The 18,370-nt window shown below is 43.2% G+C and overlaps 1 protein-coding gene across 3 annotated transcripts in view; it reads left to right on the forward strand.

The window, feature by feature from the left end:
- The window catches only part of LOC140476882 (intermembrane lipid transfer protein VPS13B-like), a 957,534-nt gene that overhangs the window by 903,921 nt on the left and 35,243 nt on the right, over positions 1-18,370 (forward strand). For all 3 annotated transcript variants that reach the window (XM_072569770.1, XM_072569768.1, XM_072569769.1), the window contains exons 53-54: positions 13,478-13,605; positions 17,588-17,787. In XM_072569770.1, the coding sequence (XP_072425871.1) occupies positions 13,478-13,605; positions 17,588-17,787 (328 nt within the window). The remainder of the gene's footprint in view (positions 1-13,477; positions 13,606-17,587; positions 17,788-18,370) is intronic.

An 18,370-nucleotide genomic window follows, 5' to 3' on the forward strand; every position in this document is an offset into this window, starting at 1 on the left:
TGATTCCATTCCTCTGAATTGCAAATTTTCCTTCACAGTTAATGTATTAAACTCTGGCAAGTACACCAAATCGTTTATGGAATTGATTTGCAATGTCGTGTTCAATTGCAGTGATATATCACTGTCACTCTGTGTTTCCCCTACTTGTGATCTGAGAGCCCTGTTGAAACAATAAGCATTGTCAGACCATATTATTATCAAACAGTGAGACTTTGTCATCCAGTTCATGTTGGGTATTCTCTGAGAACAGTTAGAATTTGCAGAAACACCAGCCAGGATTGGTCATTGTTTTTGAGACAAAATGGACCTGTAAGTGGGACGTAATGTCTCTCAAGGGCTGGTCCAGCGTGGAATAACCCCGTTACTACCTACATTACTCTTGATGACTCTTAATTGCCATTCTTCTCAGAGTTAAGTTAATGATGAAACATAGTTTGGATATCACGGTGTCATGGGTTGTTCAAGCTTATTTGCCTTCATTCTGCAATAAGTGCTTCCCTCTGGTGACAAGGCCTTAACTGCATTCTCTCAGTCATACTTTTCAGTTCCCCTGTTTGGGTATGTTTGCGCAGCACATGAAGACATGCAAACAGATCTCCAGTCCCCGCCTATTTGTGATGCATGTGCCTTTTCACAAGACGATACAGGAGAATAATTGCAGTTATACATTTGGTGTCTATCTTCAAACCCCTCACCCCAACCCCGCTCCCCCCTTTTCTTATTGTAGCCCTCAATGTTCCTGCTGTTCCCTGCCACCCCCAACAATTCCACTCCCTTGCCAAACCTTAACCTTACAACGCTCCTGATTCAATTCCCTTCTCTGTTTCCTCCTCCCCACCACACCTATTCACCTGTTGTTTTTCCCATCCTCAAAAGCAGCTCTCAGCCTATTCAGCCTCTCCCTGTAGCTCAAACCCTCCAACCCTGGCAACATTCTTGTAAATCTTTTCTGCTCTCTTTCAAGCTTCACACCGTCCTTCCTATAACAGGGAGAACGGAATTGAACACTGTATTCCTTCCATTCCTTGCATTGTATGCATTTGCGCAAAGAAACTACTTATTACGAAGGAGCCATGTGACTGTACGCTTGTACTCCTTTGAGCTTGGCAGGGGGAAAATGTCTGCTGTCCCAGAACCCAGCCTGGTACATACCTCTTTGAATTTATGAACATACGTCTTTTCTGTTTTTGCTGAATAAGATTGTGCCTGTGAGTGTAATTACAGCAGGCTGGGGCATCACTGTGTACTTGTGACAGTCTAATGAACGAGGTCTTGACAATCAAGGTCAGGAATCCGGCCTCCCTGAAAGATTTGAAGAACCTAATGATAAAACTCACATTGGGAAACTGACGTTTTGTCTCCTCCCCTTCCGCGCTGGCCCAGAAGAGTCTGCCCAGAGAATCGTATTGCATAAGAGCAGCTATTTAGTCCATCATGCCTGTGCAAAATCTTTGACAAAGCTACCGACTATTTCCACTGCCACCGGTCATTCCCTATCATCCTGCAGTTTTGCTATTTCTTTTCAAGCAAATCACCCGTCAGATAATAATGGCTGCACTTTGTAAGAGCAAACAATTGCAAAGCACTTTGTGATGCTGCTATAACATGGTGATCCAAATAAATTGGAGGATCATGTTCATTACTTTGATTGGAATGATTGTTTCTAACACAGGCAAAGGGCACCACCATTAGAGACGGCTGTGCAAATCTTCTGTACATGTACAGCAAGCATTTGCACCGTCGATGTATAACACTGGCATAAAGTGGTTCTTTATTTTCAACATATATAGGCAAGACTTGAAATAAAATAATTCAAACAAAATTCTATTTCATGTAGGGCAACCCTGCACCTCCCCATGGCTACTCATGAAAATAAACAAGAGGCATTCTTAAACTGTTTGTGTCCTTGCCTCAGTTCCCTTTGATTTACATCCTGGGGTTTGTGTCAGTTAATGTAGCCAGACATGAAACAATATGCAAGGTGCATCTTAACTGAAAACAATTTATGAATACAACCAAGCTTTTGACGTACTTTAATTCATATACTCTGCTTCAAGCTTGTATTTCTCGTCAACTGGTAGACTTCCTGTGATGCTCCACCTAGTGGTAGCATTGGCACAGGCATAGACTAATGTTATTTGTATTGGAATTTTCAGAAAGATCAAGGAACAGTTTCATCCTCAGTACTCCTACACTTCCTTCAAAATTCATGGTTTCTGTGAATGAACCTGTATTTGCTTTGCCATTTGTCATCATATAAAAAAATATAGAGATGGTAAAACAGTGGCTCAGTGGTTAGCACTGCTGCCTCACAAGCGCCAGGGACCTGGATTCGATTCCAGCCTCTGGCAACTGTGCGGTGTTTGCACATTCTCCCCATGTCTGCATGGGTTTCCTCCTAATCCAAAGATGTATAGGTTAGGTGCATTCGTCAGGGGTAAATATAGGGTAGGGGAATGGGTGGGTTACTCTTCGGAGAGTTGGTGTGGACTTGTTGGGCTGAAGTGTAGATGAGCAGAGATCTCAGTGTCCAAGTACACAGATCCTTGGAAGTTGCCATCCAGGTTTACAGGGTTGTTAAGAAGGCATACACTGTTTTAGATTTTATTAATAGAGGGATCGAGTTCCGGAACCATGAGGTTATGCTACAACTGTACAAAACTCTGGTGCGGCCGCATTTGAGTATTGTGTATAGTTCTGGTCACTGCATTATATGAAGGATGTGGAAGCTTTGGAAAGGGTGCAGAGGAGATTTACTAGGGTGTTGCCTGGTATGGAGGGAAGGTCTTACGAGGAAAGGCAGAGGGACTTGAGGCTGTTTTCATTAGAGAGATGAAGGTTGAGAGGTGACTTATTAGAGACATATAAGATAATCAGAGGGTTAGATAGAGTGGACAGGGAGAGCCTTTTTCCAAGAATGGTGACTGCGGGGACAAGGGGGCATAGCTTTAAATTGAGGGGTGATAGATATAGGACAGATGTTAGAGGTAGTTTCTTTATTCAGAGAGTAGTAAGGGTATGGAATGCTTTGCAATGGTAGTAGATTCACCAACTTTAAGTACATTTAAGTCGTCATTGAATAAGCATATGGACGTAAATGGAATCGTGTAGGTTAGATGGGCTTCAGATTGGTATGACAGGTCGGCGCAACATCAAGGGCCGAAGGGCCTGTACTGCACTGTAATGTTCTATGAAGGGCCTGTGTCCACTCTGTCGGGCTTCTATGATTCAAAGCTGATGTGAATGACTAGGCCAGGAGCTATCAAGTGACAATGAACAGCCTGGGTCTTGCTATTCTGTTGGATAGGGAAGGGTGAGAGTTGACCTTTTAGAGGTCCTTAAAATCACAGGAGATTTTGATTGAATAGACATAGAGAGAGAAAGAGAGTCGCACAAAATGGGAAGATCAAAACTAGAGCAAAACTAAGATAGTCAACAAGAAATCCAGTGGAGTATTTAACCAGAGAGTATGAGAATATGAATCTTTGTACTTCAGGGAATTGGTGAAGTGAAGAGTATATGCATTTAAGGGGAAGGTAGATAAGCACTTAAAGGAGAAAGAGATCTACTGATAGAATTGGATGAGGAAAAACGGAAGGAAACTCGAGCAGAGCGTAAACGCCAGTAGGGACTGCTTGAGCCAAATGGCTTGTGCTTGTGTTCTACATCCAGTGTAATCCACTCTAAAACTTGGCTTGATCTGCATATTAGAGTATGTTACAGGGTGAACAATATATCCTTATATCATTGGACTAGACACTGTAAATAATATGGGTTGGCTTCATATCCCACTGCTCCCTTGACTGTGATGAAAAACACCAGGCTGATTTATCAGTCTGAACTCCAAGTTGTGTCTCATAGAAGCAGTACAGTAATGTACACTACTTAACTTTATAGTTTTAAATCTCAAAAGATAAAACTGCTTAGACTTAAGCTCTCTTTGGTAACCTCTAGACATGTTCCATGATGAAAATTCATAGACACTCAGAAAATATGAGCAGGTTATTGCCATTCAGCCCATTGAGCTCATTCTGCCATTCAGTATGATCATGGTTGATTATCTATCTCAGCACCACACTCTCTTTTGATACCCCATGACACCTTTAGAAATCAATCTATATTTTTCTTAAACATGTTTGATGTCTTGGCTTCGACGGTCTTCTCTGGTAGAGGATTCCCTAAGTTCACCACCCAGTCAGTGTAGATATTTCCCATCTCAGTGTAAAATAGCCTTCCTCATATTCCAAGACCATGACCCCTTGTTCTGGAGCCCCTCCCCCAGCAAGGGAAAACATCATCCCTACATCCAGTCTAGCCAACCATGTTCAAATTATGTACTTCAACAAAATCCTTTCCCAATCTTCTCAGCTCCAGTAGGTACTGGTTCGGTTAACCCAGTCTCTCCTCAGGTGAAATATCTGCCATCTTAAAAATCAGTCTGGTGAAGCTTTGCTGCACTTTCTCTGTGGTGAATATATCTTTGCTTAGGTAAGGTGACCAACCTGCACGCAATGCTCCAGGTGTGGTCCCAGCATAGCCCTTTACAGCTGTAATATGGTGTCCCTGCTCCAGTACTCAGACCATCTTGCACTGAAGGCTACCATATCAACTGCCTTCCTACCTGCTATCTGCAGGTGCATGCTTACTTTCAACAACCCAGGGCCCTTTGTACGACAAGCTTTTCTAATCTATCACCATTTAAATAATATTATTATTCTGTTTTTCCTACTGACGTAGATAATTTTATATTGAAGTTGTACTGCATCTAATGTGCAGTTGCCCACTTACTCAATTTGTGTAAATTGCCTCGAAACCTCTTTACATCCTCCTTAGCACTCTGACTCTCACTTAGTTTTGTGTCATCAGCAAATTTGGAAATGTTGCATTTGATTCCCTCATCCAATTTGCTGATGTTTATTGTGAATAGCTGGGGCCCTAACATTGATTCCCTGCAGTATCACATTGTCACCACCTTCCACTCTGAAATGATCTATCTATTCCTACTCTCTGTTCCCTGTCTGTTTACTAAGTTTTGATCCATGAAGGTATGTTAACCTAAATCCCATGTGTTTTATTTTTGCACCAAACTCTTCAGTGGGACTTTATCCAAAGCTTCCTGAATACACCACATTCACTAGTTCTCCTTTTTCTATTGTACGAGTTACATCCTCGAAAAAACTCCGGTAGATTGGTGATAATAAATGTGTCCTCACACAGCCCGTTAGTCTGTCATTTTATACTGGCACAGATTTCTTTTCAACACAGGTGAGCAACAGGATGGCACAAAGAGAACAGATATTTTATTTTCCTAGTTAAAATTCCAGAGAAAATTCTATGTTTGTAAGAAGCTGCTTACTATAAATTTTGCAGCTACGTAATCGCATGTTCTGGATTAACCCTTTAAATCAGTAAATTAGTATAAAAGATGTACACTGCGTAAAAATGAAATTCAATACAAAATACTTCGGATGCTAGAAATACGAAGAAAGTTTAGTGGTTTGGAAGCATCTGTGGAAAGAGAAACAGAATTAGCATTTCGATTGCATATTATGAATACCTTGTGCAATTCTAGCCATCACACAATCAAAAAGACGTAATTGTACTGAAGGGGATGCAGAGGAGGTTCATCAGGAGGATGCCTGCGATGAAAAGTCTGTTATGAGGAGAAACTGAATAGACTGGGTTTGTTTTCCTTGGAGCAGAGGAAGCTGAGGGGTGATCTAATTGAGGTATACAAAATTAGAGAATCTCCTCCCCATCAGGGCAGAATGGCGACTCAGAGATTAACATTGCGACCTCACAGCACCAGGGACTATGGTTTGATTCCTCAGACAACTGTTGGTGTGGAGTTTGCACATTGTCCCTGTGTCTGTATGGGTTTTCTCTGGGTGGTCTGGTTTCCACCCACAGTCCAAAGATATGCAAGTTAGGTAGATTGGCCATACTAAATTGTCCATGGTGTCCAAGAATATGTAGACTATGGGTTACAGGGATAGGGTAGGGGATGGTTCTGGTAGAATGCCCTTTGGAGGGTCGGTGTGGACGGGGTGGGCCGAATGGACTGCTTCCACACTGTAGCGTTTCTATTTGTCAAAGACCAGAGTTACAAGTTTAAGGTGAGGAGTAAGTAGTTTAGAGGAGATATAAGGAAACAGTTTTTCACCCAGAAATATAGACCATGCTGCCGAGGGGGTATTCTTGCAACATTTAAGAAGCATCTGGATGAGTACTTAAAATGCCAGAGCATTGTACACTATGGACCAAGTAAATGGATTAGTGTTGGTTGGTCAACATAGACATGGTGGGCCGAAGGGCTTGTTTCTATATTGTACAACTTTCTATCTTTCTTTCTGTGTGTGTCTCTCTCTCTCTAAATCTGTATTGTGTTATGAAGAAGTGTCATATTGCACTTGAAATGTTAGTTCTGTTTCTTTCTCCAGAGATGCTGCCAGACCTGCTGTGTTTCTCCAACATTTTCTTTTGCTGCATACAATGGCTGCAGTTAATGAGTTGTCATGGTTTTTTTTCCCCTTTTCTGAATAAAGATTGAGATCATTGTTCAAAGTTTGGGAGAAGATTTGTAGCTCGGGTGCTCGTTGTTGTGGTTCTGTTCGCCAAGCTGGGAATTTGTCTTGCAAACGTTTCGTCCCCTGTCTAGGTGACATCCTCAGTGCTTGGGAGCCTCCTGTGAAGTGCTTCTGTGCTGTTTCCTCCGGCATTTATAGTGGCCTGTCTCTGCCGCTTCCGGTTGTCAGTTCGAGCTGTCCGCTGTAGTGGCCGGTATATTGGGTCCAGGTCGGTGTGTTTGTTGATAGAGTCTGTGGATGAATGCCATGCCTCTAGGAATTCCCTGGCTGTTCTCTGTTTGGCTTGCCCTATAATGGTAGTGTTGTCCCAGTCGAATTCATGTTGCTTGTCGTCTGTGTGTGTGGCTACTAAGGATAGCTGGTCGTGTCGTTTCGTGGCTAGTTGGTGTTCGTGTATACAGATCGTTAACTGTCTTCCTGTTTGTCCGATGTAGTGTTTTGTGCAGTCCTTGCATGGGATTTTGTACACTACATTAGTTTTGCTCATGTTGGGTATCGAGTCCTTTGTTCTGGTGAGTTGTTGTCTGAGCGTGGCTGTTGGTTTGTGTGCTGTTATGAGTCCTAGTGGTCGCAGTAGTCTGGCTGTCAGTCTATAGACAAGGAAGAAACTATGGTCTCATTCGATGTAACGGCACTGTTCACCTCCATCGAGAAAACACTATCCAAAGAAACAATAGCCAACCTGCTGGACAGACATAACAGACAACAGGATGTTGAACCTATCAACAAAGACGGCATACTTAAACTACTGGACTTGTGCCTCACAACACACTTCACATTCAATAACCAAATATACGAACATATCAACGGAACACCCATGGGCTCACCGATCTCTGGACTCATAGCAGAAGCAGTAATGCAAAGGTTAGAACAAACAGTCTTACCACAACTTCAACCCAAACTCTGGATCAGATACGTGGATGACACCTTTGTATAATTAAAAACACAGAAATAGAGAACACACACCAGATCATCAACGCCACACTCACAGGAATCCGATTCACTAGATAGGAAGAAAAGGACAACCAACTCCCATTCCTAGACGTGATGGTACAGAGAACACCGAACGGAGAATTCACCACAAAGGTTTACAGGAAAGCCACACACACAGACCAAGTCCTAAACTATGAAAGCAACCACCCCAACACACACAAACGAAGTTGCACCAGGACACTATTCAAAAGGGCCACAACACATTGCAGCACACCAGAACTACAAAAAGAGGAAGAGGAACACCTATACAAAGTATTCGCCAAAAAACAGATACCCTCGCAATTTCATCAACAGATGCCTAAGGGAGAGACAACGGAACGAGGACATGCCGCAACCCAAAGGACTAGCCACACTACCATACATCAGGAGTATTTCTGAACTGACAGCCAGACTACTGCGACCACTAGGACTCATAACAGCACACAAACCAACAGCCACGCTCAGACAACAACTCACCAGAACAAAGGACCCGATACCCAACATGAGCAAAACCAATGTAGGGTACAAAATCCCATGCAAGGACTGCACAAAACACTACATCGGACAAACAGGAAGACAGTTAACGATCCGTATACACGAACATCAACTAGCCACGAAACGACACGACCAGCTATCCTTAGTAGCCACACACACAGACGACAAGCAACATGAATTCGACTGGGACAACACTACCATTATAGGGCAAGCCAAACAGAGAACAGCCAGGGAATTCCTAGAGGCATGGCACTCATCCACAGACTCTATCAACAAACACATCGACCTGGACCCAATATACCGGCCACTACAGCGGACAGCTCGAACTGACAACCGGAAGCGGCAGAGACAGGCCACTATAAATGCCGGAGGAAACAGCACAGAAGCGCTTCACAGGAGGCTTCCAAGCACTGAGGATGTCACCTAGACAGGGGACGAAACGTTTGCAAGACAAATTCCCAGCTCGGCGAACAGAACCACAACATTGAGATCATTGGCTCAAACATGTAATCTCCCCCTCCAAGAGAAACTACTTTTGGCAGCTTTGTGACTCCTTTTCAACACAGACACAAAGCATTGTGGAGGAGGATAGTCTGAAAAAAGTACAGAAAATGTTGGAAATACTAAGTTAGGTCTGGCAGCATCTGTGGATGGTAGGAAACTATTAACATTTCAAACCAGAATGGTTTGAACATTGTGGATGGTAGGAAACTATTAACATTACCAGAATGGTTGTGACTAAAATTCACTGAGCTGAAAGTCACTGCGACAGAAGAGGTTCTGGGCCATTGTTGTCTCTTTAAAAAGCAAGAGCCAACATTGAGGGATTTTGAGGGACTGCACAGCGTGAAATTGTTCCATTGGTAAGAATAGAGCCACAGATGAGTTGAGGATAATTTTGTTTCAACACAGCAACATGTTATGATCTGAAATGTGGTGCCCCCGAATGGTGAATGGACACAGATTCAATAGCAACTTTCAAAGTGGTATTACTGCCAGACTGTTAATCCAGAGATTCAGGTAATGTTCTCGGGATCTGGGTTAGAATCCTGCCCATGGCAGATGGTGGAATTTGAATTTAATAAAAATCGGAACGAATGCAGGTGAGCGTGATTGTTGTCAATTTTCAGGGAAAACCCATCTAGTTTTCTGATGCCCTCACAGGAAGGAAATCAATTGTCCTTCCTTGTGATTCCAGACCGACAGCAGTGTGATTGACTCTTAACTGTCCTCTGGCAGTTAGAGTTGGGCAGTATACACTAGCCTAGCAAGTGGTACTCTTATCTCTGAATGAATAATAAAAAAAGTGAGACTGATTGGGTAGCTTTGATTAAAGAACTGTCTTCTCCTGTATTCTATAATTTTTCAAACTGTTTCCAAATTAAAATGAGGCACGGCAATTTATAGAAGCCAATTCTCTTCATGAAAGCGGAATAACTCTCTTTGGAATCCCATTGTATCTCATCCATTAGACATTAAAGGACATTTGAAGGACAAGAAGATTTCCAGAAACAACTTTTTTTGTATTGCATCTTATTATAGCATCAAGTTTTGCTGAAACTGTAGCTGTATCAGGTTGGATCACACATTTGGCATTGAGACAAATACCACATTTATTCTATTCTTATCTTACATCTGTTCTTAATGAAGCCTTCAGATCTTCTTTTAGGGAGGGTGAAGCAGTTAAAATTTTTAATTTTTTTTTCAATCATGAAGTACATAAATCTTGGAGCAATATGGGAGGTGACTGAGGCAGTTGGTGCCATTCCACTGACTGGGAAAAGCTGGCTGTGAATCCCAGACTCCTCTGACAGCTAGTTACTGATTCAGCCTGTTCATCGGTTTGCAGTACTCGGTAGAAGAGCAAAGGAAGAGCAAAAGGAAAATTTAGACATAGGCAGTGCATCAACATGGACAAAAGTGTTGATACCTGCCAGTGACTGAGACCACAGAATGTCCACCGTTAATCACTGACCTTCACGGCCAGTATGGAGCACCTATGACCCACAACAAACAGAAAAAATATGAAAAGCATGCCTACATTTTTAAAAAAAATAAGATTCCAGATTTATCATCCCATGTTGCTATTCCCACTCACACTCTCCCACAAAGCTGTCTTTATTCTAGACAGTATTGAAACAAGTTATTGCCAGATGTCTGCCTGTGTACCCATGTCAGTGATTCATTTGGGGAGCACCACGAATTGACCTGCCCTCCAACCTTGTACTTCAAAAAGCAGCCGATCTCAACTTTAAATCTAGCTGGTTCTGAAATGTTTTAAGGGTGGAGGAGGCTTCTCTGGGATATAAACACTGCTTACAGGCCTTTTGAGTCAACTCACTATTTCTGTGCTATAAGTTCAATATAGTCAAGCAGGAGGTTGGAAGAACACAGCTAGCCAGGCAGCATCAGGAGGTGGAGAAGTCAACGTTTCGGGTGTGAGGGGGGAGGGTGGGGGTTGGTGATGTGTGCATAGGTGAACACAGGTAGAGGCTATGACCTGATTGGGAGGAATGAATCCAGTTGGTGGCGGGAAGGAAGGGTCCGTCAGAGGAATGGAAGGGAGGGGGAAGGGCTGGAAAGGGAGTCAGGGAATGGGAAGGGAGGTTGTTTGAAATTAGAGAACTCAATGTTAAGTCCTCTGGGCTGTATGCTGTCCAGGCAGAAGATGAGGTGTTGTTCCTCCAATATGTGGTCTGGACTCGGTGTGGCAATGGAGGAAAGCTTGATATAGTTTGTTATAGCTATAAACTCACCTTAACACTGAATTGTTCCTCAGAGTGCTCTTACACTATCATTGGCATTGGGCAACTCTCTGAAAAGGTCTTGGCACACTTTTGTCTTGGTGTGTGAGATGGAACAGCTTTCCATCAGTTCCAGTCATCCTCTGGAACTGATATGGAGGCACATGTGTTAGTGTCAGACAATGCAACATCAGCATTTAGAGCATTTCCTTTGGCAACTGGGTCAGTAGCTTTGCTAAGTTTCTCCACTTTAATATGCAGACAGGCTTTCTATGGTGCCTGGAGCTGTCTTGATGAGTGTTCTCTCCAGACTACAACTCAAGGTAGTGTTCCACCCATATCTCCATTGTTTGTTGCAATCAATGAAGACCTCCCCTGTCTTTGTTTTCAATGGAGCAATATTCTGGCAGATGGACCTGTAGCATTTTTGATCCTTTTGAGCCTGTTCAAGCAATCGCCCATGTCATAAGGCATTTGAATGTTTTGGCAAGTTAAAACCAGAAGACATTGATGGATCACCTTGCATTTGTCAGAAGCAATTCCATAGACTCCCTCGTCACTTCTACTGCAACCATTTCAACATTGATCTTCTGACATAAGGTCAGACATGGAGATTGTAGCAGTAATCTATACTACTACAGAGATGCACTGCAGGAATTCACCAAGGCTTCTCTGACAGTGTTAAAAATCACACAACACCAGGTTATAGTCCAACAGGTTTAATTGGAAACATTAGCTTTTGGAGCGCCTCTCCTTCATCAGGTGGTTGTGGAGGACACAATTGTAAGACACAGAATTTGTAGCAAAAGTAAACTTCTCTGACAGTATCATCCAAACTCACAACCTCAACCACCTACACGGACAAAGGTAGTACCACTACCTGCAAGTTCATCTTGATGTGAAGCAATATCACTGCCATTCCTTCACTGTCTTTGGATTAAAATTCTGGAGCTCCATCCTTGACAACCCTGTACACCCTAAGGACTGCAATGATTCAAGAAGACAGCTCAACACCACCTTCTCGAGAAAACAGCTCACCACGTCTACCCTTGTCCTTGTAGCTGCTAGACGGAAATTAGCAAAAGACAATTAATGCTGGCCTAGCCAGCTTGCCCTTATGTTCCAGAAACAAATGACAAAGAAATGGGACCTGGGAGTTTTTAACTCGATGACCTTCCAAACACATCACCCCACCCAGTTAAATTCCTGAAACTGGTACATTAGCTGGCAATGAGGAATGTACATTCTGGCAGGAACATCTGGGCGGGCTGAACATTCTTTATTGGTGTGTGGACGAGCACTCTGCTCCTAAAAGTTCAGTCTGAAACTGGACTAAGGTGACTTGGCCTTTTGTTTGAGGCCTCTTCTGACTCTGCTCCTCCTCAGTTTATCTCTTCTCAATGTGGAAGAGAGATTAAGTTACAAAGGTGTTATCTGAACCCCAGCTGCATGTAAAGAGAAAGTCTTTGCTGTTCATCAGGAAATAAGTAGGGCATGCCACACTCCCCCCATGCATGATTTGAAGTTTTCTTGGAGCAGGATTAAGGTTGCTCTATCTTAAGGAGTGGTTCTGAAGTTGATCAACATCAGCTGGATCAGCAAACCAAACATCTTGACTTTATGAAGTGACTCCTTGGTCTTGTCTATCCTGAATCTAGAATGTCAATATTACAGCTCACTCATTCTCGTGTTTACGGGAATGGTAAAATGTCAACAGGTTTGTTAATCTTTTTGACTTCAGCTTTCAAGACAGAAATTGGGATAAGAAGGAAAAGAAAACCTACTGGAAATCACATCAGTAAAAATATATAGGAAGGAAGATTTGCAATTGTGACTTTTGTAGATTCTTTACATTGAAGTATTTCTGAGGTGAAGTCACTGTTGTAATGTGGGAAACTTGGCAGCTGAGTGACTCGCAAGGTCCCACAAACAGCAGTGTGATTCTGAGCAGAAGTTTTACTTTTCATTTATTTGGCTCAAGGATAAATATGGGCCATCTTTGTTGTTTTGAAATACGTGCTCACAAGCACTCCTTAGTCTGTGCATGCATTTTGTGCTCAAACCTTTGGGTTTGGCCTATTAACCACAACCATTAACATTAGAGTTCTGGTTAATTAATAACTGATCTGGAGGTGATGAAATACTTCACACCACCTTCCTAAGGAAGTTCTAGCTGCAAAGTTCCATTGAGGACATTCTTTTCCAACCACCAATAAAGGCCTTTAATTGGTCAATTGCCAGACAATTGAAGGCTTCAGTTCATCATCTGCTGAAAGAATGGTGATTAGTTTCCCGATTGGGGTGACCTGCCTGCCATTTTGGTACAATTGGCAGCATGGATGGGGGAGCAAAGGAATGACTTTAAGCCCTCCACTCCCCGGATCACCCAAAATGTAGGCTTCATCCAACGACCTTTATGATCAGAGCTGCCAGCCTCTGATTGCCCAGAAGCTTTTGGCAACCGTGTGATACTAATATCAAGGCCTGTGATAGACCCAAGATGTCCCTGTCAGCTATTATGATATGGCAGCCATATGATAGGTTGAGTTACCTCAGCAGTTGGCTGGAGCATTAATCTCCAATAAACAAGCTTGCCCCCACACTTAATTGCTGAAATGGAAAATTGTACCAAGAGTAAAAACTTTTTGTAACTTATAATCCCTCTTCCTCTTGTTTCAGAGCTGTGGTGGTGTCTTATCAGGAATACCTCGGTGTCACTTACATAACTGTCAGCGAAGATTCCAATCCTCGAATGATCATCCACAACAGATGCACTGTCGCAATCACGATGAAAGAAAATCTGAAAGGTAGTACCATGATTTAACATCTCGGAGCTATAGTTACTACTAGTTGAAGCTTCTACTTTGATGCTTGGACCTAACCAGTTTAACTTTAACATGAGAATGTGGAAGAGGCAAAAGCCAAGGCCATAATTATAAGATAGGCATGAATTAAATCATGGATAAATATTAGAGTAATATCAATTGCTGTATGAATTGATTGAAATAAATTACTTATTGCTTCCAATGATTTTGATTGTGTGGTGATAAAGTAGGCAATCTTACCAATTTTGAAAACCATCCAAGACGGGTTGCACCTGAACTGGAAGGGGACCAATGTCCTGGGTGGAAGGTTTGCTCGAGTTGTTCAGGAGGGTTTAAACTAGTATGGCAGGGGGTTGGGAACCTGAACTGTACATCGGAGGTGAGAGTTGATGGAGATGAGGTAATAGCAAGAGGTAGCGCAGCCAGTGGGAAGGAACTTCCTGGAAAAGAACCAAGGGATCGGTTAAAGTGTGTTTGCTTTAATGCAAGGAGTATCAGGAATAAAAGTGATGAGCTTAGAGCATAGATCAGTACCTGGTGCTATCATGTTGTGGCCATAACAGAGATGTGGGTTTCTCAGGGGTAGGAATGGTTGCTGGATGTTCCAGGGTTTAGAACATTTAAAAAGAATAGGGAGGGGGCAAAAAGAGGAGGGGGTGTAGCACTGCTAATCAGAGAGGGTATCACAGCTACAGAAGTTACTATTGTCGAGGAGGGTCTGCCTACTGAGTCAGTATGGGGGGGAATTAGGAACAGTAAGGGAGCAGTCACCTCATTAGGGGTTTACTACAGGCCCCCCAATAGCAGCAGGGAGATTGAAGAAAGCATAGGTCAGCAGATTTTGGAAAAGTGTGAATGTAGTAGGATAGTTGTAATGGGTGACTTTAACTTTCCCAATATTGATTGGAACCTCCTCCGAGCAGATGGTTTGGAAGGAGCTGTTTTTGTAAGGTGTGTTCAGGAGGGTTTCCTAACTCAGTACGTTGACAGGCTGACGAGGGGAGAAGCCATTTTGGATTTGATGCTCGGCAATGTGCTGGGGCAGATCTTGCGGTGGGAGAGCATTTTGGGGATAGTGACCATAACTGCCTCACATTCTACATAGCTATGGAGATGGAGAGAAGCAGGCACAATGGGAGGATATTTAATTGTGGAAAAGGAAACTATGATGCTATCAGACGTGCATTGGGAAGCATGGACTGGGAGCAATTGTTCCATGGAAAGGGCACTATAGACATGTGGAGACTGTTTAAGGAACAGTTGTTGTGAGTGATGCACAAATGTGTTCCTCTGAGACAGGTAAGAAGGGGTAAGATAAAGGAACCTTGGATGACGAAAGCAGAGGAGCTTCTCGTCAAAAGAAAGAAGGCAGCTTACGTAAGGTGGAGGAAGCAAGGGTCTTGCTCAGCTCTAGAGGATTACAGGCAGGTGAGGATGGAGCTCAAAAATAGTCTGAGGAGAGCCAGGAGGGGGCACGAAAAAGGCTTGGCAGGAAGGATTAGGGAGAATCCAAAGGCATTTTACATGTATTGAGGAATAAGAGAATGATCAAAGAGAGAGTAGGGCCGATCAGGGATAGCATAGGGAACTTGTGTATAGAGTCTGAGGAGGTAGGGGAAGCCCTAAATGAGTTTTTTGCTTCTGTCTTTATTAAAGAAAAGGACCTTGTAGTGAACGAAACCATTGAGGCGCAGGTAAGCATGCTGGAGCAGATAGAGATTGAGGAAGCTGATGTGTTGAAGATTACTTACAGTGTGGAAACAGGCCCTTCGTGGGCGGCACGGTGGCACAGTGGTTAACACTGCTGCCTCACAGCACCAGAGACCCGGGTTCAATTCCCGCCTCAGGCGACTGACTGTGTGGAGTTTGCACATTCTCCCCGTGTCTGCTTGGGTTTCCTCCGGGTGCTCTGGTTTCCTCCCAAAAATGTGCAGGTTAGGTGAATTGGCCATGATAAATTGCCCGTAGTGTTAGGTGAAGGGATAAATGTAGGGAAATGGGTCTGGGTGGGTTGCGCTTCGGCGGGTCGGTGTGGATTTGTTGGCCCAAAGGGCCTGTTACCACACTGTAAGTAATCTAATCTAATTAAGATTGACAAGTCACCAAGTCCAGACCAGATTTGTCCTCGGCTGCTTTGGGAAGCAAGAAATGTGATTGCTTCACCGCTTACGAAGATCTTTGCATCCTCGCTCTCCACCAGAGTTGTACCGGAGGACTGGAGAGAGGCAAATGTAATTCCTCTCTTCAAGAAAGGGAATAGGGAAATCCCCGGCAATTACAGACCAGTCAATCTCACGTCTGTCGTCTGCAAAGTGTTAGAAAGGATTCTGAGGGATAAGAGTTATGACCATCTGGAAGAGCATGGCTTGATTAAAGGTAGTCAACATGGCTTTGTGAGGGGCAGGTCATGCCTCACAAATCTTATTGAGTTCTTTGAGGATGTTACGAGACAAGTTGAGGAGGGTCGAGCAGTGGATGTTGTGTATATGGACTTCAGTTAGGCATTTGATAAGGTTCCCCAGGGTAGGCTCATTCAGAAGGTCAGGAGGAATGGGATACAGGGAAATGTAGCTGTCTGGATACAGAATTGGCTGGTCGACAGAAGACAGTGAGTGGTAGTGGAAGGAAAATATTCTGCCTGGAAGTCAGTGCTGAGTGGTGTTCCACAGGGCTATGTTCTTGGGCCTCTACTCTTTGTAATTTTTATTAATGACTTGGATGAGGAGATTGAAGGACGGGTTAGCAAGTTTGCAGACGACACAAAGGTTGGTGGTGTCGTTGACAGTATAGAGGACTGTTGTAGGCTGCAGCGTGACATTGACAGGATGCAGAGATGGGCTGAGAGGTGGCAGATGGAGTTCAACCTGGATAAATGCGAGGTGATACATTTTGGAAGGTCGAACTTGAAAGTTGAATACAGGATTAAAGACAGGACTCTTGGCAGTGTGGAGGAACAGCAGGATCTTGGTGTGCAGGTACATGGATCCCTTAAAATTGCCACCCAGGTGGACAGGGTTATTAAGAACGCATATGGTGTTTTGGCTTTCATTAACAGGGGGATTGAGTTTAAGAGCCGTGAGATCTTGTTGCAGCTCTATAAAACTTTGGTTAGACCGCACTTGGAATACTGTGTCCAGTTCTGGTCGCCCTATTATAGGAAAGATGTGGATGCTTTAGAGAGGGTTCAGAGGAGGCTTACCAGGATGCTGCCAGGAATGGAGGGCTTATCTTACGAAGAGAGGTTGACTGAGCTCGGACTTTTTTCATTGGAATAAAGAAGGAAGAGAAGGGACCTAATTGAGGTGTACAAGATAACGAGAGGCATAGATAGAGTTGATAACCAGAAACCTTTCCCCAGGGTAGAAATTGTTAACACGAGGGGTCATAGTTTTAAGCTGTTTGGTGAAAAGTAGAGAGGGGATGTCAGAGGTGGGTTCTTTACGCAGAGAGTTGTGAGAGCATGGAATGCGTTGCCAGCAGCAGTTGTGGAAGCAAGGTCATTGGGGATATTTAAGAGACTGCTGGACATGCATATGGTCTCAGAAATTTGAAGATTTGTACATTGAGTTTACCTTACATGAAGATCAATGGTCGGCACAACATCATGGGCTGAAGGGCCTGTTCTGTGCTGTACTGTTCTATGTTCTATGTAGGAACTCCAGTCTACTGAACTGGAAAAATGGGGATTTGTTTATTTCACTGTACTGTCTGAATGTTCTGCTTTTTGTGCTGTTGTCAATGACTGAGTTTTGCACCTATAGTATTACATAGAAATTACAGACAGACACATGCCACTCCACCCAAATGTGAAAAAATCTGTGTGTCAACATAGATCCTCTACATAAACCTGCTCACACCTCATCTCATCACTGCCCTTCAACATTATCACTCTGTTCTTTTTTCTCTCTTATTCATCTTAAATTCATAGTATATTTCAGTTTAATCATTCTTTCTGTTGTTTCAGATGCCCCAAAATGTGCCGTTTATTGTCGAAAAATTCCCGCTGAGTGTTCGGTGCACCATGAACTTTATCATCAAGTTTGGAGTTTCCCCGAATGCAAAACTAAAGACCACCTTCCCAGCATCCACCTCAGTATGGTACCCTCATCTGAGGCTTCTGAGGAATGGAGTGATGTCATTGATCTGAATAGTCCTGGGACTCAGGTAAGATGTCACACCTTTGTTTTGTCATTGTTATATGGTTCCCTGTCATAGAAGCGTTTTGGTTCAGTTTGTGTGATTTTTAAAAAAAGGCTTTATTTTCTGGTTTATCAGATTCACATTATACAATACCAAGGCTTTGATGCAGATTTGGATAAGAACATACAAAATGGAAGTCAGCGTAGCCATTCATTTCCTGGAGCCTGCTCCATCATCCAATAAGGACATGACTTATCCAATTATGACCTTAACTCCACTTCCTTGCCTGCCCCCATAAATCCCATTAACTATTTTTAAGGCAGACGTAGACAGATTTTTGACTGACAAGGGCGTCAAAGGTTATTAGCGTTAGAAGGGAATGTGGAGTTGAGGCCTCAATCAGATCAGCCATGATCTTATCAAATGACACAATAGGCTGATGCACCTAAATCATATGTTTATTCGATGGAGGGTTAGCATTGTTAATAAAGGTTGGTCGCTAGTTAGAGATGACCTTGGTTCAGGGCATCAGAGAGTAGAATTGTTGGGTGGAGACGAGGAATAGTAGGTAAAAGAGGTTCCTACTGGGGGCGGTCTGCAGGCCCTC

The sequence above is a fragment of the Chiloscyllium punctatum genome, chromosome 5, assembly GCF_047496795.1.
Source record: "Chiloscyllium punctatum isolate Juve2018m chromosome 5, sChiPun1.3, whole genome shotgun sequence".
Taxonomy (NCBI): domain Eukaryota; kingdom Metazoa; phylum Chordata; class Chondrichthyes; order Orectolobiformes; family Hemiscylliidae; genus Chiloscyllium; species Chiloscyllium punctatum.